Source organism: Dipodomys ordii, unplaced genomic scaffold, assembly GCF_000151885.1.
Source record: "Dipodomys ordii isolate 6190 unplaced genomic scaffold, Dord_2.0 Scaffold11, whole genome shotgun sequence".
In the NCBI taxonomy this organism is placed as follows: domain Eukaryota; kingdom Metazoa; phylum Chordata; class Mammalia; order Rodentia; family Heteromyidae; genus Dipodomys; species Dipodomys ordii.
This window is the reverse complement of record NW_012267227.1, coordinates 4,176,572-4,203,067: the sequence shown is the minus strand read 5'-3', so window position 1 is coordinate 4,203,067 and position 26,496 is coordinate 4,176,572. Positions and strand designations below refer to the sequence as shown.

At 45.6% G+C, this 26,496-nt stretch overlaps 1 protein-coding gene across 1 annotated transcript in view; it reads left to right on the top strand.

Annotated features, from left to right (window-relative positions):
- Tln2 (talin 2) overlaps positions 1-22,945 on the top strand; it is a 139,592-nt gene extending 116,647 nt beyond the window's left edge. Inside the window, exons 49-56 of the mRNA XM_013009931.1 lie at positions 894-1,001; positions 4,039-4,144; positions 5,804-5,928; positions 15,100-15,225; positions 17,888-17,950; positions 18,044-18,226; positions 20,096-20,221; positions 22,041-22,945. Coding sequence (XP_012865385.1) covers positions 894-1,001; positions 4,039-4,144; positions 5,804-5,928; positions 15,100-15,225; positions 17,888-17,950; positions 18,044-18,226; positions 20,096-20,221; positions 22,041-22,169 — 966 coding nt within the window. The 3' untranslated portion in view covers positions 22,170-22,945. The remainder of the gene's footprint in view (positions 1-893; positions 1,002-4,038; positions 4,145-5,803; positions 5,929-15,099; positions 15,226-17,887; positions 17,951-18,043; positions 18,227-20,095; positions 20,222-22,040) is intronic.
- Positions 22,946-26,496: the final 3,551 nt, after the last annotated feature.

Below are 26,496 nucleotides of genomic sequence, written 5' to 3'. Positions count from 1 at the left end.
TGAGACTCCTATCTCCAATAAACCACCAGAAAACCGGAAGTGGTGCTGTAGCTCAAGTGGTAGAGCGCTCGCCTTGAGCTGAAGAGCTGAGGGACAGCACTCAGGCCCAGAGTTCAAGCCCCATGACCAACAACAACAAAAAAAGATAGGTTCTCACCTATGTGGGCACAAAGATGGTGTATCTGAAATTGTTCTTAACCTGGATATGTTTTGCTCTGATCACCCTGTGAATTAGATGCCATCTTTAATGCCTTATGAATGGCTCAAAGTTGCAGGTCACAAGAGTAAGAGCCGAGAGGCTGTGTTCACCACAAGCCCCAGTTTGCTTATCTCCCACGAGTTATTTGCCTGAGGTCACTTCAAGGGCCCAGTCTGAAGTTTCCCAGGTGCCTAGGGCCCTGAACACAGAGTCCCCACAGTACTTTCCATGTGGTCAGCCAGGTAAAGGGTGGAAACCTAGGCTTCATTAGCCTGGGGACCGAGAAGCACCTTGAAGACTCCTGAGGCTTCTGAGAAGAGGATGTGCTGAGCAGAATTCAAGACCCTCCTGTCAGAAGCTCTCACTGTGCATCTTTACTGGATGTTTTAGTGCCCGGGGAGATTTTTTTTTAATTTTACCTTTTTTTTTTTTTGGCATGGGATAAGAAAGGGCAGAAAGATGGCTTGGAATAGGTGCTTCTGTCATCTGGCCCTCAGGCCGTGAAGAGTCAGCCTGTAGACTCCGTGGATCTATGCAGGGAGTCAGAGGAAGCTTCTGACCTGATCCCAGATAAATGTGTCAGGCCTCATCTCCTGTCAGGAGATGCCCAGGGCTGTCTAGGTTAGGAGTCACTGGCCCAGGGCTGTCCAATACCTCTGCTTTAAGATGTCAACGTGCTTCTTTCTCTCTCCAGCAAGCCTCCTTCCATCCCGATGTCAGTGAGGAGGTACGGACCAGAGCCCTGCGCTATGGGACGGAATGCACCCTCGGCTACCTGGACCTTCTGGAGCATGTCTTGGTGGTGAGAAGGGGTCGGGGTGGGGAGGAGCTGTGGGTTGCTCTCACTTGCCAGGGATGACTTGATTGCAGACCTTCCTTTCCTTAGGAATGCCTCCCCCCCCCGCCCTTGGAGGTTTATGGGGGCTTCTCTTAGGGGGCTCAGCCTGGACTGAGCAGGCAAGTTTGATCTTGATGCACACCAGGCAGGAATTACAGTCTGCGGAAGGTACAGTTGGAATCCAAGAGAGCTCAGTTCTCTCTGGCAGCAAAGAGGCAGGACCAGCATAGACAAGGAATGAGCAGAGGAGGGATGAAGCAATGGAGAGATGAAGCAATGGAGGGTCAGGGCCGCCCTGCAAAGGACCAGGAGATCTCCTTCCAGAGATCCCAGAGCATCCTACAAGATAGGGAACTCAGCCTCCATGACCACTTAGGAGGGACCACTGCCAGAAGCCTACTAGCCTCTCGAGATCTCCTCCATCCTTGAACAAATAGCTTAGGTCAAGTTGAAAGCGGCCCCTCCAGCCTGCTATACCCAGGAGGCTCAGTAGTTCTGGCTGGTGGGCTGCCTGTGTGGGAACCTCGCGTTCAGGCAGACTTCCTCTTTCTAGGGTGGCCTGGCTCTCCATCAATCCTGCCACTGAGGACCAGGGAGTATGCACAGTGTATATCTATATACACTGTATATCAGTGTATATCTCCTGTTGAGTCCAGGAGTCAGGACTACTGTCCCACACCCCTGGCCCCAAAGAGAATTGATACCCCTTCCTAAAATTGCTCTTTTCTTCCCAAACCTCAAACAAACAGAGCCAGCAGGCCGCCTTCCCTCCTAACATCTACACATATTGTCACTCCTTTTGTGTGCCAGCTATGTGACCCGGGACTAAGTCCTAAGCATTTTTGTTATTTATTACCAGCCCCTTAGTTCATTCTAGCATTGCCTGCTTCTGAAAAACTGTTCTCAAATGTTAACCTAAGGTCTCTTTGAAGGTCATTATATTCATCCGGGTAACTGCAGTCAGTGCCAAAGCAGCTGTTGGTTTAGTTGTTCATTGTTGGGGTTTTTCTTGTTAGGGGGTATAATAGGAGAAAGCCATTCTGGGTCATAAACTGGCTAATATGTGATGTGTGAATGGATATTGATATAAACTGCACAGATCAAGGAACAAACATCTCAGCCAGTCAACACTCATAGTCCAAGAGGTCCTGGGGCAAAAGGAACACACATCTCAGGTGTGCTGAGATGTAATGAGAGCCGGGGAACACACTCACTGGAAATCCTGGGTAAAAAGAATAAGGTCAGCCATTGTAACAATGAGATGTATAAGACACTACGTTGAAAAACGTACTTTACAATTTAGGCAAGGGGTTAGGGGGAAGTGTAGTTGTGAGGTGGGAGGGAAGGGATGGTAGGGGAAAACAAAGGAGGAGGCAACAATGCTTGATAGGAAATGTACTCATTACCTTGCTCATGTAACTGTAACCCCTCTGTACAGTATTTTTACAATTAAAAAAAGTATTAAAAAAAAAAAAAGAATAAGGTCAGCAAGGCTTCCAGAGGTGTCTTTTTCTTTATGGAACATCCAGTTGTTCCAGTCCTTATCTTGAAATACGCATTTCAAGACACTCCACAGGTAACTCCAGAGTCTATATAATACAGTGCATTTCCCTATACATATTTACCTGTGATTATATAATTTCAACTTAGACCCAGTAAGAGATTAGCAACAACAATGGTGGGATTTTTTTTTTTTTTGGTCGGTCGTGGGGCTTGAACTCTGGGCCTGGGCACTGTCCCTCAGCTCTTCAGCTCAAGGCGAGCACTCTACCACTTGAGCTACAGCGCCACTTCCAGTTTTCTGGTGGTTTATTGGAGATAGGAGTCTCACGGTCTTTCCTGCCCGGGCTGGCTTTGAACCGCGATCCTCAGATCTCAGCCTCCTGAGCAGCTAGGATTACAGGCGTGAGCCACCAGCGCCCGGCAAAATCAAAGCATCTTTGCTGGCCGTGGTGGTGCATGCCGGTAATCAACGAGGAGATTGAGGCATCTTTTATACCTCAGCTAGTAAGCCTCCAGGATACATGGACATTGAGCACCAAGGATGTCTGAATGTTTCTGCTCACACAAGCCATCAGATTATTTTCAAGATTGTGTTTTACTCCCTGTTAGTCTTGTGGTTTTGCCCAGTCCTGGCCCCAGATCTTGATCTTCCCACCTCAACTTTCCATATACCTGAGATTACAAGTGTGAGCCACCACCCCTGGCCTTCCTTAGTCTCGATGAATCAGAATCTGGAAATTCCATCATGAAACAAGGTCAAGAATTGTCAGGAAAAAAAAAAAAACCTTCACAACTAGGAGTAGATCACTCACTTTAGAATCTAAGTCTAGGGTAAAAGGTACTGCGGAGACCTTATCTCATTTCTCAGCTCTTGTCTTGGAGGAATTTAAGAAGAAATCAAACAAGAAATGTAATCTTTGAACTAGGTCCAAAGAGGGTATACATGCATTCCTAGGAGAGTGTATGGTCAAACTCTAGAAGTGATTTGTGTGTTCAATTAGTAATTGCCCACATAGGAATTTTGTCTGCAAGACCACCCGAACCACACATGGCCTCTGTTCCCACTTTTGCTTTGTCTCAAGTACCAGCTGGCCCTATGCCTAAGGCTTTTCTGGTTGCTCAGAGTGCCCTTAGACTTTGGGTACTTTGCACGTGCATGCATTTGTTTCTTAAATACAAATACAAGAATGCATTGAGGAGAAATAAGGACTTCATCTCCTTTGAGATCTTTTGGGAACTGACAGAAATGATCTAGAGACTTGGTTCATTAGTCATGGAAGCCCAGTGAGAATGAAGTGTCCACCCCAATCCCCACCCCACCCCACCCCCCGCGTCCCTACCTCCCATTCTGCCTGAAGTCACTTGGAAACAGAGAGACAATTTGGAAGCAGGATGCCTGATTCCAGATCCACCAGCACGTCCCCCAGTAGCAGTGACCTTCCTGTCACAAATGGCTGCCTCACCTTTCTCATGTACCCGACTTGTTCTTCACCCATAGATTCTTCAGAAACCAACTCCAGAACTCAAGCATCAGCTGGCTGCTTTCTCCAAACGAGTCGCCAGTGCAGTCACAGAGCTCATCCAGGCAGCAGAAGCCATGAAAGGTGGGTCCGCTTTGCTTGTCATCTTGTAGGCTCATACTCTGAGGTAACACTAGTGACAGCAAACTGAGTAGAGTAACATCACAGCCCTCCGCCCCCTACTGTCAGATACAACTAGGAGTGCAGTGAGGTACTTAAAAACAAATGGGAATAGAGATAGATTTTAAAAAGGCAACAAGTAGGGTGGGGAATGGTAGGAGTGCTTGCCTAGCATGCTTGAAGCCCTGGGTTCAATCCCTAAGTACCACATACACAGAAAAAGCCAGAAGTGGCACTGTGGCTCAAGTGGTAGAGTGCCAGCCTTGAGCAAAAGAAGTTCAGGGACAATGCTCAGGCCCTGAGTTCAAGCCCCAGGACTGGCAAATAAATAAACAAACAATAAATATAAAAAGGCAACAAGTAGTAATCCCAGCTGCATGGTAGATGGAAGTAGGGAGAATCACAGGCCCAGGCAGGCCCAAGCAAAAGTGTGAGACACTGTCTGAAAAATAACTAAAGCAGAAAGGGCTGGGGGCCGAGCGTAAGAGGTTGAGTGCTTGCCAAGCGTTAAAGCCCCAGTACCTCCAAGGTAAAAATAATAATAATAATAATAATACTTTTATTCAGCCTTTGTATTAAGTACTTCTACCTTAAGTGGTGTAATCCATCTATAACAACTCTTTAGTGGGGGTAGGGAAGGTCTCATCATTTGATTTCATCTACATTTTTATTCACCAAGGTATTCATTGTCCCTTAAATAACACCTTCAGGTTTAGAGAGAAGTACTGAGTACTCTGTGTACATACCAATACCAGGGCTTGAACTCAGGGTTTCGTACTCTCCTTTCACTCAAGGCTGATGCTCTACCTCTTGAGCCACACCTCCACTTCTGCTTTATCCGCTGGTTAATTGGAGATAAGACTCCCTCTCAGATTTATATTTTTCAAACTGGCTTCAGATAGCAGTCCTCCTGAGAGCTAGGATTACAGGTGTCACCTGCCAGTACCAAGCTTGCATAGCCTTTTTGCTTACAGAAGCCATTGACTCTCCAGGGAAAGGTTTTCTTACAGTCTGCCTTTCTTTGAGTTGACACATACATTCCTTGTATAATCTCACAAGGGAATAGCAAATCACTGTGGCCTAGAGCCTCCTGAGGCTACCACTTCCCCCTTGTGAACTGTTAGAAAGCAATTAATGGTTCAGGACTTGATTTCTAAGATCTAGGTTTGTAAAGCTGCCATCAATGGCTTTTCTTAAGGCTGTGGATAAGCATATAACTTGTTTAGAAAAACAGGTTAGCAGCTGGTGGCCAGTGGCTCGCGCGTGTATAATCCTAGCTACTCAGGAGGCTGAGATCTGAGGATCACAGTTCAATTAATCTCCACTTAATCACAGAAAAAGCCAGAAGAGGCACTGTGGTTCAAGTAGTAGAGGGCTAGCTTTGAGCGAAAGGATCCCAGAGTCCAAGCCCCAGAACCAACCAAAACAAAACAACACAGGTTAGTGGTCCTTTCCACCCCAGCATCCAGGTGGCCCTGATGAGAGCTAGAGACCAGGTGCCTCAGGACACCACAGAATAGTAGGTTCACAGGCCTTCAGATCTTGTGTGTAACTAAGCCAGTGCCCACTTGTGTCTGTACCTAGCAAGAATGACCTTTTTTTTTCTTTCTTGACTGATTTTAGGAACAGAGTGGGTAGATCCAGAAGACCCAACAGTCATTGCAGAGACAGAATTACTGGGGGCTGCAGCATCCATTGAGGCTGCTGCTAAGAAGTTAGAACAACTGAAGCCAAGAGCAAAGCCAAAAGTGAGTGTTCATTGGCGGTGGTTTGTCTCTCAACAGCCAGTCTTCCAGTGGGTGGCTGGGTAATGGTGTGAGCCACGTTGCCCAGAGTCTGTCTCCTTCCCTGAGGTTAAACTGGAAAGCAGCAAACCCACTCTACCTACCCAGCACCTTTTTATACAGGGTATGGAAAAACCCTAGTGAGTGAGTGAGTGTTTTAAGTTTACTACCCAGGTCCAGAGGAAGAATCGGGGTATTCACAATCTTGATCGAGTTCCATCATATAAAGCAGGAAGATCATGAGTGTATCTTAAAAAGAAATAGCCATTTAAAAGAGATTCTTCTAGATTGGGCTATAATAGAACACTCTCTAAATAAAAGAATAATGAACTAGGTTCCAGGGACCAAGCCTTGCCTTGGTAAGAGGCGATATAGCTTCCCACCCTCACCCCCATAACTGTCTTTAACAAGATAATGGAAGAACCAGAACTTCTGATTCAAGGAAGTCCTTAATGGTACCTATAACTCACCTCTCTTTTCCAAGCCCTCATATTGTTAGAAAATGAAATCTGGCTCTTTCTCTTCTAAAAATGTTGGATCTTCAGTCTTAAGTGTGCCTAAAATTGTGTGTGTGTATGTGTGTGTGTGTGTGTGTTTATATAAGACTGAAGGATAGAGTCTCAGGCCAAAAATATGCCAAGTCACTTAAAAGCAGTATCTGAGCTGAGGTGTGTCCAACAAATCCAAGCATATCATGAATCTGTTAAGGCTGGGAACGTTCTTAGGTCCTTCATGTTTTCTGAACATCTCCTAATCACTCTAGACTTGGTAAAGACATTCACAATTTTTTTCATCAAAAAATGTAATGTGAGCCAGGCACTGGTGGCTCACGCCTGTAGTCCTAGCTACTCAGGAGGCTGAGATCTGAGGATCGTGGTTCAAAGCCAGCCCGGGCAGGAAAGACCGTGAGACTCCTATCTCCAATAAACCACCAGAAAACCGGAAGTGGCGCTGTGGCTCAAGTGGTAGAGCGCTAGCCTTGAGCTGAAGAGCTGAGGGACAGCACCCAGGCCCAGAGTTCAGGCCCCACGACTGGACCAAAAAAAAAAAAATGATGGTATCAGCTGGTGGCTCATATCTATAATCCTAGCTATTCAGGAGGCTGAAATCTGAAAATTGTGGTGTGAAGCCAGCCCAGACAGGCAAGTCTTTGAGACTCTTATCTCCAATTAACTACCCAAAAAGCCAGACGTGGAGCTATGGCTTGGTGGTAGAACACTAGCCTTGAGCAAAAGAGCCCAGGCCCAGAGTTCAAGCCCCAGGACTGCACACACACACACACACACACACATACACACACACACAGATGATATCATTGGGATAATGACAGGGTTTGTGCTTTAAAATTTTAGAAAACAATGTGTTAAAAAAAAAAAAAAAGAACAGTACTTTGTGCTGGGAAGTATAATTCCCAGAGCATTTGCCTGCCATATACAAGGTCTGGAGTTCCACCGCTGGTAACACAAAATTAAATTAAAATAAAAACAGTGGCACCATAAGGTTAGTTCCGACTACTGCAGCAGTCTAGTGGGAACTCCTGTACTAGGCGAGGACCATTGCCTTTTGTGTTTAAAGTAAGGGTTTTTCCATAAGAGCTGAGGAATCCTTCCTTTTTTGGATGGCTCCCACCTTCATATAGGAAGAGTACTTGGTACTTCTAGAACACCTTAGAGTGGTCTGACATCTTTCTCTGTCTGATGTCCAAGAGGCTTCTCTGCCACTATCCACCCAAGGCATCTTTTTTGTGTCTGCCTGAGAGGGCCATCCACTCTGTGAAAAAAATGTCTGCAGGAAATATAACACCCTCCTTGCCTTTATAAAGTAATTCTCCCCTAGTTTAAAAAAACTAATCTGACACCAAAACCAAACACTATCTTGGAGTTAATTCTCTCCATCCCTTCCCATAAACTTAACAAAAATTCCTTAGGGTACCCTAAATAAACAGTTGCCATTGCATTCCTATCTCTGTAACTCTAACCCCTCTACACACACACACATACACACACACACACACACACACACACACAGAGTGCCCACATGCATGTCCATGTATATGTCACCCTTTTACAACTGGGGAGCATTTGTCCTGCTTTGGGGAGTCATTTTGATCAAGGGTGATGATTTTGTTTACCCTACTCAGCTAACTACATCCTCGGGTTACCTGTTTTAAAAGGAGAACGGGTCCATGGTTTATGAAGATGATTGTGATACGTTCCCACCCGTGGCCTGGAATCACTCAGACACAAAAGATGAACAAACGTTGAATCCCTTCCCTTGTTCACTTCAGAAGATGGCATAAGGGCCAAATGAGAATGTCAAGGGCGTGGTGAAGTACTGACAGTATCGCCGATAGCATCGCTTCCACACCTGCAGACACACCTGAGCTCCACAGTGAGGCTGGGAGTTGCTGCACTGGTGACTACCCCCCCCCCTGCAGCCATAACCTTCCGTACTGTGCCTATTCTCAAGCTCAGTCAAACCTGGATGCCTTTTCTGCAAGCCTCTGTGTGATATGTTTGATATATTAGGTTGTTATTTAATCCAACTATATATCAAACATATTCCTACAGTGTCTTGCCCTGTCTCCGGGGGTTCCTAACAAAGTTGATAAGGGAACAGGGAGGGATGTATTAAAAAAAAAAAATCACAAGTAGATTCAGAATACAGAGTGCTTGTCTCATTGTGTCTAACTCCACTTTCTCATAACACTTGAGACCTATATCCATATACTAGATTATTGATACTTGGTGTTTTATTTTGATCCTGGTCTTCAATTTATAAGTCAGTGATTTGGAGGCTGGGAATGTAGCTCAGTGGTAGACTGCTTGTCTAGCATTTGCAAGGCGCTGGGTTCAATCCCTAGCACATATGCACACAAATGCACACACACGCACACACACACACACATACACACACCCATACATACACACAAAGGAGTAATTTTAATCATTGAGTTTTCAGTAAGGAATCCAGGCACATATATCATCTGTAATTTTTCTTTCACAGTAACAAAATGAGTAAGCCAAATTGGCCAGAGCAGCTCTATGCAAGCCTCAGTTCAGACTAAGTATATCTAATAAAGATCGGGTAATGTGAACTCTACTCTGTCTGCTGGGTTTCCTGTTAAAAGTAAACTTGTCAGCAGAGGATGGTAAATACTGAGAATAAGCCAGCAGTCAAAAAGCAAGTCCATAGGCTTAACAAGCTGTGGCAGGAAGTTTGGAATCACTCTTTCTGGAGCAGATCAGGTTTCTTTGGTTGATTATGACCTCGGTCCCATGGATGAGCCTGTGAGGCATGTGGAGGTTCATTCTGGGTGCTCTCACCAAAAGATTTTATGAGCATTACTTTCTGGAAACCTCATAGCTCAAGTATTGCCATAATGACTACTCCTGAGCAGACCCATAAGCTATATCCCTTGGCGGGGAGGAGGATAAGAAGGGTTTAATGAGGACCATCAAGAAAGCAACTCTGGGCAGGTGCTGATGGCTCATGCCTGTAATCCTAGCTACTCAGGAGGATGAAATCTGAGGATCACAGTTCAAAGCCAGCCCAGGCAGGAAATTCCATGAGACTCTTCTCTCCAGTTAACCCCCAGAAAACTGGAAATGACACTGTGGCTCAAGTGGTAGAGCACTAGCCTTGAACTGAAGAATACAGGGACAGCGCCCAGGCCCAGAGTTCAAGCCCCACAACAAACAGAGAGAAAGAAAGAGAGAGAGAAAGAGAAAAAGGAAGGAAGGAAACTCTAGTGTCTCCAAAGTGCTCACAAGTCGATGTAACATGACAGGTCTCAGGCAGCAAAAGCAAAGATAGGATGACACAGGGAAGATACAGACAGGGCTGGAGTCCGGCTTTCCAGAGTGAAGCAACACCAGTCCCTGCAGTCTTGTCCACTGAGGTCTGGCAGCAGGTGTGTGTCAGCAGGTGCCCTGCAGAATGGATTGCGAGAGCCTGCCACAAGTGACCACCTTCGCATGGTGAAAAGTACCGTAGCCTCAGTCTTGAGAGTCTACTTACAGTTGTCAACTAAAATGATAAATGGCCTTGGAAAAGCAACAGTAGGTGATTGTCGTTTTGAAAGGGCCTTCCACTGAACCCCTTTGCTTAAAGTGGTGCGATTTCCGCATTGCTTTTGGAAATTTTGCTCTTGGCAGTATTCCCTCGGTACTGATTAATATGGTGAAGGGAGCAGGCCACCACGGCTCATACCTTTATTCTAGCTACTCAGGAAGCTAAATACCTGGAGGGATAGCACTTTGAAGCCAGCCCAGGCAGAAAAATCTGCAACACTCCATCTCCAGTTAACCAGGAAAATGCCAGACTGGAGGCATGGATCAAGCAAAGAGTAGAGTGCCAACTATAAGTGAGCAAGAGTGTGAGGCCCTGTTACCAAAAATAAAAATAAAAATGTGGGAATAAGAAGAGACAACTTCAGCTGTCCTTTGCTGTAAAGAGAAGTTTCCTCGGTGGCTACACCATGGGCTGTGAGCTCACTCGTGTGTTATTCATTGGTCCCAGGCCCAATGATGTGTGGGAGTGCAAAGAATGGGACCAGATGACTATCAGCAGCGTAGCCAGTCCTCACACCTGCAGGGACTTCCTGCAGAAGAGCCTTAGACTGTACCAAATTTATCACACTCAATCTTTGAAAGGATTTTTATTAGCCACGCTTCCTACGTAGACATTCAAGAACTAACAGGAAATAGGATCATATGCGTTGCTCTTTGAGTGATGGGGCTGATTGCGAGGAAAATGGGACAGGGTACTTTCTGGCTCTCAACAAGGCAATCCTTACACGGAAGCACTCTCTGAGAAGGAGGTGAGGAATCAGGGCCGTGGCCCTGTGGTCATCTCCTGAAGGTGCCTTTGGCTTCTCTTTTGTGAATGTAATTGACAAAAAAAAAAAAAGAGGGGGAAAAGAATAAAAGGAAATGCTCCCTTTTCTCCATTCTTGATGGCCCACAGAGCCATCAAGGAGAATGGCACATCTGTAAAAAGGAAGCAGAAGGTGGTTGAGCTCCTCTGGGAAGGTATAGCTCCTGATTATTTCAGTCAGTGCCTTCGAAACAATTTACTATGAACCTGGGCACTAGTGGTTCACATACTTGTAATGCTAACTACTCAGGAGGCTGAGATCTGAGGATCCCAGTTCAAAGCCAGCCTGGGCAGGAAAACCCCATGAGACTCTTAATTTCCCATTAACCAGCAAAAAGCCAGAAATGCAGCTGTTGGCTTAAAGTGATAGAGTGAAAAAGCTAAGGAACAGTACTCAGGTCCTGAGTTCAAGCCCTAGTACTGGCACACATACATATACACACACACACACACAAAAATCACTATGGAACAGAAGCCTGTGTTACCTGAAGACCAGAGAAATTGCTGGGCTGGTATCACAAAAGGGTATGAAGCCCCCCAAAATCACCTATCAGACAATGCAGAGCAGAGGCCAGTGGCCAGGTGGTCCAAAACCTGGCCTGGGACTGAAGGGAGAAGCTGCAAACAGTTCCCCCCATTTTGTATCTTATTGGACATTTTATCCTTGATGTCATACTTTTGTAATTTGTAATTAAATCATAACCAGAAGGGGCAAGTAGAATGCTCACTACTACCAAGAATATAATACAAAATATAAGTCGGCCAGAGAAAATGGCCTTTACAATAGCAGTCTTTAAAGCTATCGAAACTATATGTACTAGTAGAAATAATAATGCAAAGAATTGCTAACCATTCATGAGTATCTACTGTACATCACCCCAGGCTTTCTGTGTATGACTCAGTACTAAAACCAACCCTGTCCGAGAGTACCGTGGGAATGGAGAATGAATCACCGCCAAAGTTATGTTCTCAGAATTCCCAAAAGGCCAAAACACAAAATAAAAATGAAGATATGTGTTCCTTTTTCCTCTCCCTTTGCCCCCTCCTCCTCATCGCCCAGTGACATCCTACACCTTCTCCAGATTCCACTCTGCTAGCTGTTAGGCCCTGGAGCTCACGGGAAACTGAGGGCAGGGTGCTTGGGCCTTTCACCAAACTCACTGGGCTTGGGAAAATGCACTGTCTCTTAGGCTATAAGATAACTGGTCCCAGGAAACATCATGTGCTATGTTTTCAGCATGAGAGATGGGCAGGGTGGGTACTTTGTCCTAAGGATAACTAACCCTGGCAGGAGAGAGAGAGGGCCCAGCAGACAGGGAATATGGCACAACGTGGGACTAGACTACAGGCTGACCATTTATACCTGGTGCCTGCCATCATCCCATCTTCTTTCCTAAGCCTTTCTTTCTAGGGGGTTGGGAGCAGAAACTCTGGTATTCCTAGTCAGAATACCAGAGCTCCTAAAGTTAAATCTCTGTGCTTTGTCATGAAAGCCCAGAAATAGCATGGCAAGAAAAATAGAAATCCATCAAAGAACATTCTAACAGTTGTAATGCCAGAAAAGTCTGTGGGTGTCAAAAATATTCCCAAATGACATATTTATTTTAAGCATGTGTTTTACCAAAAGAGGGAGAAAAAAAAAAAAACCCAGGGCAGCGGAAGGTGTAGGATGGGCTCTTCAAATCAGCTGTGATATAATGAAATAAAATTGGCCTTTTAGATTTATAAGTACTAAACTTTGATGATTAATTTTAAGAGAATTCCACTTTTGTAAAGCTTCAAATTTGGGGAACTGGGAATCTGATGATGGGTATTGTATGCTGCAGAGTGTGCCTAGGCTTGAGCCCATGGTTTAGCCAAAGTCGCCCCAGATGAGAAATGAGCCCCGAAAATATGGAGTTTTATTTGTCCTGCTTTTGCAGAATGAATTTCCAGAAAAGTTCTTAACCGCAGGTCATTGAATGTGTATATGTATCATAAATATATTAGAGAGATAGATGGATGGATGGGTAGATAGATAGATAGATAGATAGATAGATAGATTTAAGGATTTAAGAGCTTAATATAATTTATTTGGAGCCTATACGTAGCAGTGCCTTTTATGTCAATATCTTAGATGAGTCATTTTCATATTTCAGGAAGCATATTCTATACTCTTCCATGAATTCAATGGAGTTGAATCCATTTCTGTCCTGAATAGTTTTTGAGCAAGAATTTTCTCAAAAATAAGAAGACTAGGGGGCTGGGAAGGTGGCTCAGTGGTAGAGTGCTTGCCTTGCATGCATGAGGCCCTGGGTTCGATTCCTCAGCACCACATAAGCAAAAAGAAAAAAAGCCAGAAGTGGCGCTGTGGCTCAAGTGGTAGAGCGCTAGCCTTGAGCTGAAGAGCTGAGGGACAGCGCCCAGGCCCAGAGGTCAGGCCCCATGACCTGAACCAAAAAAAATAATTAATTAATTAATTAAGAAGACTATATCCATTCTGTCTTAGGACTTAGAAAATGCCGCTGTCTTCTCCACTAGATAACTCAGGTTTTGATAACCTGAGTAGTAATAATAAAATGAGAAAGGCATGTCTCATGGTTCAAGATATGGTCATTAAAAATAGGGATCCGAGCCAAGCACTCCATGGTTCACACCTATAACCCTAGCTACTCAGGAGGCTGAGATCTAAGGACCTTCAAGTCTGAAAGATGCCAGCTCGAAAATGACTAACAGAAAACCTGGCTGGAGGTATGACTCAGTGGTAGAATGCAAACCACATACAAGAAAGCCAAGCAAGTGTGAGGCTCTGAGTTCAAACCTCAGTGCTATCCGACCACCACCACCACCACCCCGCCCCCGCCCCTGCTGGGAAGGATCAGGAATCTGGAAATCGTTGTCTCTATCCTATCTAGTGTTCCATACAGCCCCATTACAGAGCTGATTTTGAACCTCTGGTATGAGGTCATCTGTCATGGGTGCCATAAAGAGTGGCCTGGCCTTGTGAAAACTCATTATTTTAAAACAGAGATTGGAAGGATCATAATTTGGGGTGAGCTTAAATGCAAAACAAACAAACAAACAAAACCCTCTATCTCAAATGATAACTAGGCAGAGTTGTTCATATATGTCATCCTTGCTACATGAAGAAACCTAGGCGTCAGACCCTATCTTAAAAACTAACCATTTCCAAAAGGGAGGCATAACTCAAGTGGTAGAGCTCCTGCCTAGCAAGCATAAGGCCCTGAGTTCAAACCCCAGTACTACTAAAAATAACAATAAGGGGCTGGGAAGGTGGCTCAGTGGTAGAGCACTTGCCTTGTATACCTGAGGCCCTGGGTTCGATTTCTCAGCACCACATAAGAAAAGAAAAAAAAAAGCCGATAGTGGCACTGTAGCTCAAGTGGTAGAGCACTAGCCTTGAGCTGAAGAGCTGAGGGACAGCGCCCAGGCCCAGAATTCAGGCCCCACAACCGGACCCAAAAAAAAAATAATAATAATAACAACAAAACAGTAATAATGATGGTGATGAGTGAATAAAACAAAACAATAAATTAAATGCAACATCTCTTTTACTACACACACAAAGAAAATTTTGTTGTACTCTACTATTATCTCTTAGAGTATCTGTAAGGTACCAGCACATCTTAAGTATTCTGTGAGCTATTACTTTGATTTGGCTTATTTCTTTCTTTTTTTTTTTCCCTTTTTTTTTTGTTAGTCATAGGTCTTGAACTCTGGGCCTGAGTGTTGTCCTTCAGCTCTTCAGCTCAAGGCTAGCACTCTACCACTTGAGCCACAGTGCCACTTCCGGTTTTCTGGTGGTTTATTGGAGATAAGAGTTTCATGGCCTTTTCTGCCCGGGCTGGCTTTGAACCTCGATCCTCAGATCTCAGCCTCCTGAGTAACTAGGATTACAGGCATTGGCCGCCAGTGCCCAGCTGATTTGGCTTATTTCTTATTGACAGTTATTGAGTTTCTGCCTCTTTAAAGATTCTGGTAAGGGGGTGGGAAATAGTTCATCCTGGAATTTCCTGATTGAAAATATAGAATCTCATTGCTACCAGCTTTTACCTTCTAGGGTGAGGGAAGGGAGTAGAAGATCGAGAAGCCTCCTGACAACTTAGGTTTTTCTACCTAGGTGTAACTTAGTGATTTAAAAAAAAAAAAAAAGCCATAGGCAAATGAAGAGCCGGGTGACTGCACAGTAAGTAATTGGGCAGAAAGAACCCTTTGTGAATATGAATTGCACATAATCTGGTTTTCTTTTGGTTGTAGCAAGCAGATGAGACCTTGGATTTTGAAGAACAGATCTTAGAAGCTGCTAAATCCATTGCTGCTGCCACAAGTGCCCTGGTCAAGTCAGCCTCAGCAGCCCAGAGGGAGCTGGTGGCCCAAGGCAAGGTGGGTAAACCTGGCTGGTCAGGAGGGAGAGCATCCATGGGGGAGAGACACCCAAGAAAAGAAGAGAAAGCTTCAGCTTAAAGAAGGGATTGCATGCTGGGTGTTCTGCTTTCCTCCCTCCCAGATTGCCTGTCACCAAAAAACTCTGCTTACCCTTCCACAGCTAGATACAAGGACTGGTTTCTAGCTTCACATCTGCTTCTTGTTAAGGAAAATAACCAGGGCCTGGAGGAGGCCCTTCCAGCCTCACTGTACACTAGGCTATTTAGAGATGCAAAGTGTTCCCGCTTCCTGGGGAATAACATAGCAAGCACCCTGGACCAGGTGCTTTCAAATCCTGCTTTGCAACTGCAGATGGCTCCACTTGGCTTAAGACTGTTCAACTGAATGCTGGCCAACTCTGCAGCTAGCACTTTCCATAGTCTACTTCCTCTCTGGTCACCATGCTGTCTGCATTACAACAGACGCATCTTTGTTGTTGTTGTTTTAATAGTTCAGAAGACTAATGGTACATTAGATTAATTCAGGAGAATAGAGCATTCTTTTGATGTAAAATACATCATGTGTCCTGTTTTTACCATACAGTGTGGGCCCATCCTGTCCAATCAAGGTCTCTCCAATGCAAAAACTTGTCAAATTGAGGGCTAGAGTCTCTCAGGTTGTAGGCTGGGAACTTTGGTCACTGTCAGCTACTTGTGTATGGTGATGAAAGGCAAGATGGGTTGTGTCCTGTCATAGAATAAGAAGCATTTTGCCTGACCATAAATGTGCATCCTCTCCTAGAAAGCCACTGTGTCTTCGTCCAACCCACATACTTTGACCTGTCTCAACCATCATCTAGTTTTTCTCAGGATCCATGTGGGTGTGTTTCCCCTCTTGTCAGTGGTGTTACTGTCTTCTTGTCCTTCTCATTTCAGCCCTGTATGCTCAGCAGGGTGCTGATCTTACCACACAGACTTCAGATGTCTCATTGAATGGGACATCCAGCCTCAGGACTTCAGTTTACGTGAACAGAGCTTATCTGTGTGCTAGACATTATTCCTATACACTAGGGAATACTCCTGCTTGAGCTTGACCGATCTCCTATCCTCCAAGAAACTTTGATGTTCAAACATTTGAACAGTTGGTGAAGGAGGGCCCGTTGATCTCGGGTAGGCTGTAGGATTCTATGCAGGACCTTAGGGTTTGATCTGACACTGAGCAGGTCCCTGTGATTGCTGACAGATTCCCTAACCTTGTTTTCAAATTGAGATGCTCCTCAGTACCTTTTGAGCATCTCCGTGCACGAAAAGGTTATTTCCTGTTACACCCTTTAGATCTGGATAGAAAAATCTCTTATTACCGCCATGTTTTGTAAGTAAGATTAGATCCTTCTTCCTTCCAGCCTCCTCTCTCCTCACACCTAACAGAATAATCTGGAATTTCCTAAGACAAGAGCCCACCCTCAATTTTACAGGGAGAAATGCACTACCCTGTTGAAATGTCTGCCAGAAACTTAGAGCGTGGCTTGAAGAATCGGGAATCAGGAGTAATTCGAGTTTCTATTGGCCCTTGAAAGAGGCCTTGGTGGCTTCCATGTTTCACACTGGGGAAAGGTCAGCAGAAGACATAAGGGTATAAAGGCATCACCAGGCCATGCTCACGCCTGTTATCCTAGCTATTCAGGAGGTTAAGATTTAAGGATCATGGTTCCAAGCTAGCCCAGGCAGAAAAGTCTGTGAGATTCGTATCTCCAATAAACTGCTCAGACAAAGCCAGAAGTGGCACTGTGGCTCAAGTGGTAGAGCATTAGCCTTGAGCAAAAGAAGCTCATGGACAGTGTCAAGGCCCTGAGTTTAAGCCCCAGAACCCTCCTTCCCCCTACACCCCCCCACACACATACACACCAATATCACCAAACCATCATCCCTGAGCCATTTCCCAAAAATATAGTACTCATATACCAGGCACAATGGTACATGCCTATAATCCAGAATGTAGAAATAGGAGAATCACAGACCTAAGGCCAGCCTAGACAAAAAGCATGAGAGCCTATCTAAAAATTATAAAAGCAGATAGGGCAAGTGGTAAAGTATTTGTCTAGCAAGCATGAGGCCTTTAGTTCAAACCCTAGTACTGAGCAGGTACAGGAGGCTTACACCTGTAATCCTATTTATTCAGAAGTCTGAAATTTTAGGATCACGATTTGAAGCCAACCTGGGCAGAAAAAAGTATATGAGATTCTAATCTCCAATTAACCACCACCAAAATAAATAAATAAACAGAAGTGGAGCTGTGGCTCAAGTGGTAGAGCTCAGGGACAGAAGTCAGGACCTGACTTCAGGCCCCAGGACTAGCACACACACATACAAAAAAGAAAAAAAGAAAACACTGGTTCCTCTCTCCCTAAAAAGCTATAACAATAAATAAACAAAACAACAGCAGCTAAATGGGGGCTGTTCTGAGCAGCAACCTTTGCCCCTGTGGCTGGTATGGAAACAGGGGCATTGTGGGTAGCATCTGGGAGAGGGTATTTGGTTCTCAGGATGGTGAGATGGATAGAAAACACCAGACAGCCCTGTGTGTCATGTGTCTAGCTGTAGGGCGAGGAAGGGTCCCAAGAGGTGCTATGCTGCCACTGTACTTGCCAGCTCTCATTGCAGATCTCTCCTCCCTTCTCCAGGTGGGCTCCATCCCTGCCAATGCTGCAGATGACGGCCAGTGGTCCCAGGGGCTGATTTCTGCTGTGAGTCACCTTCTGCTTCCTCCCCAGTTGCTTTGAGGATGCCCCAAGGGAAGTTGGGACCTTGGGTTACCTCTCTCTGTCTATTATCCTCAGGCCCGGATGGTGGCAGCTGCAACCAGCAGCCTCTGTGAGGCCGCCAATGCCTCTGTGCAGGGACACGCCAGCGAAGAGAAACTCATCTCATCCGCCAAGCAGGTGGCCGCGTCCACGGCTCAGCTACTGGTGGCCTGCAAGGTGAAAGCCGACCAGGATTCAGAGGCCATGAGGCGGCTACAGGTAATGGTCACTGATGCTGGTGGGAAAGTACTCCTGTTGGAGCGGGTAAGTGTCACGAAAGGGGATAAGTCTCACTTCTTTGGCATGACCCCACCAGGCCTTCATCAGCCAACTCCGCCACACCTTCCAGCCTCATCTTCTGCCTCGTGAGTCCATGCATTCCACATCTGCTGCCTGCCATGGTCACCTCCCCAACCTGGGCCTTCCCGGCTCATGCCTTGGGGACACTGTTTACCTAGAGTGGCCTGGCCTCCTGCCAGCCCAGGCTGACAAACTCCTACTTGTCCTTTGTGATTGTCTCAAAGGCTCCCCTTCTGGGAAGCCTTCTCTGATGATTCAGACATTCAGTTCCTTCTCTGTTTCTGCCAAAGTCCCTGGCCTGGCCACTCTGATGGTTCTTGTCACATGGCTTTCCTGCTTTTATTTTTATTTGTGTCTAGTACCACATCGTCCTTGTGGCATCCGTCACCTCTAACATGGTGTCCGATTCAGGGGAACCCCTAGATCACCATTCGCTCCAGCAGAGGATTTATGAAAGAGTGTTTCAGGATGCCCAGAGAACATGTTTTATGAAAATGACTATCAAATCCTTATGTATATATACATACATATACAAATATGTATGTATGTATACCCACATACATGTTTTTTCTAGTTGCTTCAATTATAAAAATATATTTCAAACACAATGAAGGAAACATTCGAATGAAAAGAAAAATTTTTACACAGGTTCAACATCTTCACACATCAAATGGCCCATTGTCTTCTCTTCCTGTCGTTATTGACATAGAAGATGATTCTGTCTGGTTGTGATCATAGCAAGATACATCTTGCCCCCGTTTCACTTCACATGTTAGCATGCACATTTTTCCCCCTCCGAGACAAGGCTTCATTCTTCATGACTCTCATTTGTAATGGTTGCATGGAATTACATCAGCTGAAAAAAATGCCAGAATTTCCCTATACTTTGCACATTTTGTTTGTTCTCCAATATTTCTAAAATTTCACTATGGTTCAGTGTTCTTATAGTGTAGACTACCTATATTTCTGAACTCTATGCAATATGTAAGTCATGAATAAAATCATAAAGCACATAAATATGTGAACAGTTCTACCAGAATTCAGAACTCCTTTTACTTTGGAAGGCCCAGAGTGCATGGTCCTCCTAAGCCTCTCTAACCCTCCTTCCTTACCTTCATTTGACTTCTAATATAAATGGGTGAATGTGTGAATTATACATTCCTAGCCCCTTCAGACCCTCAGGATACCTTCCATGCATGATGCCACCCACTCTGGGCTGTGACTGTACCAGGTGCTGGGGTGCAAAAATTGGAGTTACTGCTTTTGCTCCCAAGTCATCATTGGCTTGGAAGGAGACAGTGTGGTTGGTCAGAGTTGCTAAGAAGCTGGCACAGACCACTCCAGGAGCCCTAAGGAAGGCATACAGGTAGAGCCATGGCAGACCAGAAAAAGTGTTATCTGAGCCAAGTCCTCAAGTATGTACTAACTAAAATGAAGGCAGGGGGTCCGTGGAGGTGGACCCTGAGCAGACTTCTGCACACACACACACACACACCACCTTGCTGTAGTCATTTATTACATGATTGCAGTTTCCCTCAAAAGCATGTACTCCTTGGGGGCCAGGAACTATGTCTCACTCATCTATGGATGACTGTGGTTAGGCAGGTGTTGGTGTTGGTAGAGTTGATAGACAGATAGATAGTCAGATGGATACTCACTGGCTGGCACCTCTGTGCTGTAACAGGAGGATAAATGAACTCCTAGACTCATGAACTGCACCTTCATTTCTGTTCTTGCCAGACCCAAAGGTGGTGGCTAATGATAGGCTGTGTGTTGCTCCCTCTCCAGGCGGCAGGTAACGCTGTGAAGAGAGCCTCAGACAATCTCGTCCGTGCAGCCCAGAAGGCGGCATTTGGCAAAGCTGATGATGATGATGTCGTAGTCAAAACAAAATTTGTGGGAGGCATTGCTCAGGTTAGTAACTAAACCCAGAACAGTGTGAGTGCTAACTTAGAATAGGTGCTCAAGGAAACAGCTACTTAAACATGATGGGCATGTATTTCTCCAAGATGATATAGTTTCTTTGTGTCTAAGATCTACCCCCCTCCCCACCCTACCAACTCCATAGTTCTTATTCTCCCTAGCTCTGAGATGATGCCCTTGGCTACTTGGTTGGCTCATTGACTACCCCCACTTTTCATCTGCCAGAAAGAGGAAAAGCAAAAGGAAGGGGAGGGCATGACCCTGAAGTTACATCCATCTCTTACTGTCTCATAGTATTGGTTAACACTTAGTCACATGGCTAACCTAGCTGCATAGGAGGCTGGGAAATGTAGTCTTTTCCTGAGTAACCAAATACCTAGCTAAAACTCAGGGAACAGAAATTGGAGGTCAGCAATGGTATCCCCGAAATAAAATGATACATTTGGGGCTGTTTCCCTCTCTGGCCATTTGGCCCCACAGAAAGAATGAATGGATGTTTACTCTGTTCCAGAAGCTTTTTAGGACTACGCGGGACACACTTCTGCATTGTCAAGCATGAGAGGGAGGAGTGTTAATAATGATCAGTTATATGGGGCTGGTTTTCTTATCGGCACCAGGAACTCTGCAGTGACTCCCTCACTATCTCCTCTGAACCACTGGGCAATGTGGGGTGCATGATTACCTAACTATACCTTCCTTGTCCCACTACAAGTTCCACAGAGAAGAGCCTATAAATAAAACTGGGGAACACAGCACTAAACACCCACACAAAACTTGTTAGCTCTGCGAAGGTTGTGAAAAGGCCCAAAGAAAAGGAACTTGGTTGGCTTTCTTGAACATAAGCTAACTGTTGCTACATAATTACCTACTGGCTAATATTCCACAGATCATACCTTAGGAACATGAAATGAATAGAGTCTTCTGCATCTAGATACAGGTTCTTTATCCTTAGATCAATCAACTGTTGATTGATACTCAGGAAACAAACTACATCTGTACTGAAGGTGTATAGACTTTTTCTTGTCACTCTTCCCTAAATACCATGTAGCAACTCTGTACAAGGCCTTTCTATGGGGGGCATGACTGGAATCTAAACTCAGAGCCTTAGGCTCTCAGCTTTCTTGCTCAGGACTGGTGCTCTACCACTTGATCCACACCTCCAGTCTGTCATTTTTGTGGTTAATTGAAAATCAGAGCCACACAGAACTTTTCTACTCAGGCTGCTTTGCACCTCTTGGTCCAGTCTCCTGAGTAGGCTAGCCAGTACCTGAGTAGGCTAGCCATCAGTACCTGATGATACTCAGTAACTAGAGACAAACTAAAGTGTACAAGAAGTTGTACATAATGAAAATACTATGCACATTACAAAAGGGATCTGAGCATCCATGAATTTTGCTGTCTGTGAGGAGCCCAGGAACTTGGGTGCTAAGAGCCAACTATATTTGAAGGCCACCTAATGGTTGTGGGTACCTGCTTTAGCATCGACATCCCTGGCCGTAGTCTTCCTCTCCCAGCTGAGTGACTCCAATGCGCCGGACCCACACCTCTCAGCTTCAGGCTCCTTGTTGGACAAGTAGGACTTTGTGACTAAGACATACTTTACAGGCTGCTAACACCTCAGCCAGGTGCCTAGGCAGGAAGTCACTTTCCAGAAGTAGTTTTCTTAGAGCAGTTGAACCACTGATCTCCAGTGCTATGAACACAGCTCCTCAGTGCATAAGTGTTCGCTTGTGCCAGGGGCCGTGGGAGAGAGAGCCATTTCCTAAGAAGCATTTCGATCCATCCCGCTTCTTGCTTGCTTTCCTTCTAGATCATCGCAGCCCAGGAGGAAATGTTAAAGAAAGAACGAGAACTGGAAGAAGCGAGGAAAAAGCTGGCCCAGATCCGCCAGCAGCAGTATAAATTCCTACCCACTGAGCTGAGGGAGGATGAAGGCTAAGACCAGGCCAGGATGGCCAGCCCCAGGAATTGCCCCCCAACAAGAACTGGACAGATGGTATTCCTGAGAGCTGGGCACTTAACTTAGGAGCAGCTGCCTGCCTCTCTCTGGGGGAGGATCCCAGAGCCTGGAGTCTCCTTACTCCTCTGTCCTGTCGGCACACGCTGCGCTGCGTAATCATGACGTCACACGGTACAGTGTCCCACCCAGAGCTCCTCTGCCACCTCCCCTCAAACCTCGCTATATCTCAAGAGAGAGGGGTGCACGTTTTTTGTGGACTGTTACCCAAAACAAGAAGTCAGTATTATGTCGTTCTCAGAAACCTTTTGCTTTTGTTCATCCTCCTCTAGGACAGCTCTGGGGCCTCTGTGAAACAATCTTTGGGGTTAAAAAAAAAAGTGGCCCTGGGGACCACTGATACCACGGACACCCACAGACATCCTTCTCCCTTCCAAGGGAAGATAGAAGTTGGAGTTGGACATGGTGACTAAAAGCCAGAAAACACAAACCTAGGTGAACTCTGGAAGGGGCCCTGAGGTCACCCCTTCCATGTCTCGAGCACTGGCTCACCCAAGGGGTAAAGAATCTCACCCATTTGCACGCCTTCTTGCTTCCTTGTGTAAGCTCCTTGTACAATCATTACCCATCTTGTATTGTGTGGCCCAGAAAATCAAGCAGTTCTTTTTATTTGTTCCTCCATCCTCCAAAGGGCAGATTTGCGGGAAGCTTCCAGGGCCCGACGGGCAAGGGCTGGAATAAAACACATGGGCTCCTTACCCAGAGGCTGGTTCAGTTCCTACAGATGCATGCATACAAACAATGCCCCCCTCCCCATGACAATCATGCTGCACCCCTATTTAAGGAGTTGGTGGGGGAGGGGGGCTTCAGCTGAAATAGGATGACCCCATCTTCAAGTTCCACATCAGTCTCTTTGCTCTTAGAAGGCTCCAATTGCAGGATGGACAGGAGCCTGCTTAGAAAGAAGACATTGTTATTTTTCCATATCTTAATATTCCTAAAGTCAAGATGCATCCTAAAATCCACGTGGACCTTTCGTGATGGTAGTGTTGCTGATGGTCACAAAACTGAAGATGTGCAGGGTTTCAGATATCACATCCAGTCTTCCCTATTTCTTCTCTTTCCTTTTCCTTTTCCAAGACCTCTCTCTCCTAGGAAGGGCATTTTAAGAGCTTGAATTTCCTTTCATCTGAACCACCTAAGATGACACCTGAATGGCTGTGGGAGAAAGGCTCATGCTAGGCAGAAAGAGCGTAAAGGATTTGAGGAGGGAAGAGGAGAGTGAGTGGGTGCTTGGTTTGGTTTACAGGACTGTTTAAGATATATATCTATCTGTTTCCTCCCCTGGGATGGGGTACCCTGTCTTATGTTGAATCTACCTTTCTACATTTCAAAATTCCACCACTCTGGCCCTTTAATGATGTAAGTAAGCTGTCCACCCTGTCTCGGGATCCTGCATTAGCACATCCCAGCTTGGGTTCTGCTATGGTTTTAAAATATAGTTCATCTCCTGACAGATCCCCATATTGATGTGGTACAATAAAGTACTACACATATTAGAACCTTTTTTTTTAATTTTTGGACAGGTAGAAAAATGAGTGTCGATAATAGAGATCGAATGTGAATGGAAAGCGGGTGGAGAGAGAAGGAAGTGGGGAGCTGGGGGAAGGTTCACCAGTTCTGACAGAGGAAGGGTGCTAGTGTCTGCTTCTCTCAAGGAGAAGTAAGATCTTGCCTACCCTTGAAGGTAGGTAAAAACCACTCTTTATGCCTATTCTTATTGGGCATGAGGAATGGTATGTGGCGCTTTCCCAGATGACTAATAAGAGTCAGACCCAAGAGTTCAGAGTCAAACTGTGTTAATGACGTCAAATAACAACGCTCTGGGGAGGGGGCCCCAGGCCCAGCTCTCCCTCTTTCCTCTAGGCTAGGCCCAGCACCCTTCCTATCCCTTGTCACCTACTGACATCCTAGGAGCAAGACAAGAACAGGCAGAGAATTCTCTGCCCCTGTCTCAGGATTGTTTCAAACCTTGACTGCATTTGAAACCAGAAAAACTTCTGGAGACAAACCAAATGGAATGCCCTGCCCTTTATGTTAAAGAACAGTTTATTTTTATAGGACCTGTATAATTGCCCTCCTGTCTGGAGCTGGCTACTGCTAGAAGCATTTGAGAAGTTGGTTCCCAGGCATCACCTGGTGATGTTGGTCCTGGTGTTTCTCTGGCCCTTTCTTGCCTACCTGTGAATAAGTGTGTGTGAATGACCTCAAGGCTGGCTGCATCTTATCTGGTTTCAGATAAAGCTTGTAAATGGTGTTTGGGGCATTATTTAATAAGTGTTACTGAAAGTGCCCTGGATGTGTATGGGTGGAGCATCTGGTTCCACAAAGGGAAAGAAATGCATGAGTGAGGTATAGTTGGAGTATCAACTTTCAGAGCATCTAACAGGAAGGTGGTTTTCGCGGTAAAAGGGTCCCTAGCCTGGAGTATAGCAACACAGTCTCCTGTGGAATGAGCAGGTGCATGGATGGGTGTCAGCCTCAGGGGTGGAGCACTAGGCTGGCCTTTGTATCTAGAAAGTGCTGTTTCTGAAGGTTAAAAAAACAATGATCTGGAACTTTGAAAACGCCTAATGATTTGGGAGTTTGGATTTCAGCTGGTTCTGCCTTTTGGAAGTCACTAAACTGGCATGCTAAAGTTGGTGCTCCGTCAGCCAGCTCTCATTTATCTCTCCCAGTGTCCAGTCCCAAGTGGCCTTGGAAGTTGGCTTAGCCCAAGCAAGTGCTTATGCCCTGGCTGGTTCTATGTCATCATGGGTACAGAGGCAGCTGCCCAGCCTGGAGTCTTCATAGGCCTTTAAGGCTCAGCCAGCCCTGTAGGCACAGGCTTTGATCCCAGAAATCCCTCTGTGTTTCTCATAGCCCTAACCTATTGCTTTCTGGGTATTTGGTCAACCAATGACTGTACAGACAACAAAAGAAGATCCCTCATCTATATTTAAAAGAAAAAATATAACTAAAATGTACCACACCTTAAGAGTACACCCTACCTCCCAAGTTACCCCCAAAGTGAAAAACTTCATGAAGGAACCAAGGTTAAAAAAAAAAATACGCTCTGCTTCCAAGAAATGGAAAGGCCTCTCCCTGAGAAGCCTAAGTTTCCTTCATGGTGAATAGACTCCCAAAGCTCTCCCAGTTCTGAGATTCTGGCTCCTGCATGGCCAGATCCCCAGCATCGACTGATTCATGGAAGAATCAAACTCTCCGCTAGCCAAGGAGATGTCTGTTTCTGAGAGCCTTCATAAAACCCCAGGAATCTGGAGAAAATATTCACTGCACGCTGAGTGATCCCCAGAGTTTCAGAACCTGAAGGTCCTGACAACCATGGGGGGTGGCTCACGGTCCACATCTGCTCAGAGCCCTGTAAGTGCTGGCCTTCCAAAGGGAAGTACCGGACACCACCCCTCCATCTCTCTGAGTTTGTGCGTTACAAGTTATAGCCATGGGAAATGAGTATGTGATGGAGCGTCTGTTGATTGAGGTGAAGAAGAGCTGTTGCTTTTCTAATAAAGTGGGTTTGGCTCCGCAGAAGCGTCGCTGTGTGAGTCCCTCTGACTGTGTCCCCTCCTCTTACAAAACTCTCCAAGTGTGGGACCCCTCACTGCTTCATCAAATGGCAACACCACCAAGAAAACAGGAAAGTTGAAACTTCTGCCCTTGTCATGATGTCTGATCACATAAATTAATTTATCTAACCACATAAATTATTTTTTTTATTCATCGGAAATAAACTTTTAAAGGAACAAAATCTGTGTGAAGGTGTCATGATGATGAAAGGAGGGAGGAATGCGCCTTGATCATGTGACAGTAATTCCATGGTGACCAGGGATGTTAAGAGAAGGCAGAGAGCTGTGGCTCACACCTGAAATCCTAGCTACTCAGGAGACTGAGATCTGAGAATCGTGGATTCAAAGCCAGCCTGGGCAGGAATGTCTAAGAGACTCTTATCTATAATAAACTACTCAAAAACAAAAAGCCAGGAAGTGGATCTGTGGCTCAAGTGGAAGAGTGCTAGCCTTGAGCATAAAAGGCTCAGGGACAGCACCCAGGCTCTGAGTTCAAACCCCAGGGCCAGATGAGGGGGATGAGGAGAGGACAGACAGTGTATGTGAGAGAGAGGACAGACAGGGGCTGGGAAGGTGGCTCAGTGGTAGAGTGTTTGCCTTGCATGCCTGAGGCCCTGGGTTCGATTCCTCAGCACCACATAAGCAAAAAAGAAAAAAGCCGGAAGTGGCGCTGTGGCTCAAGT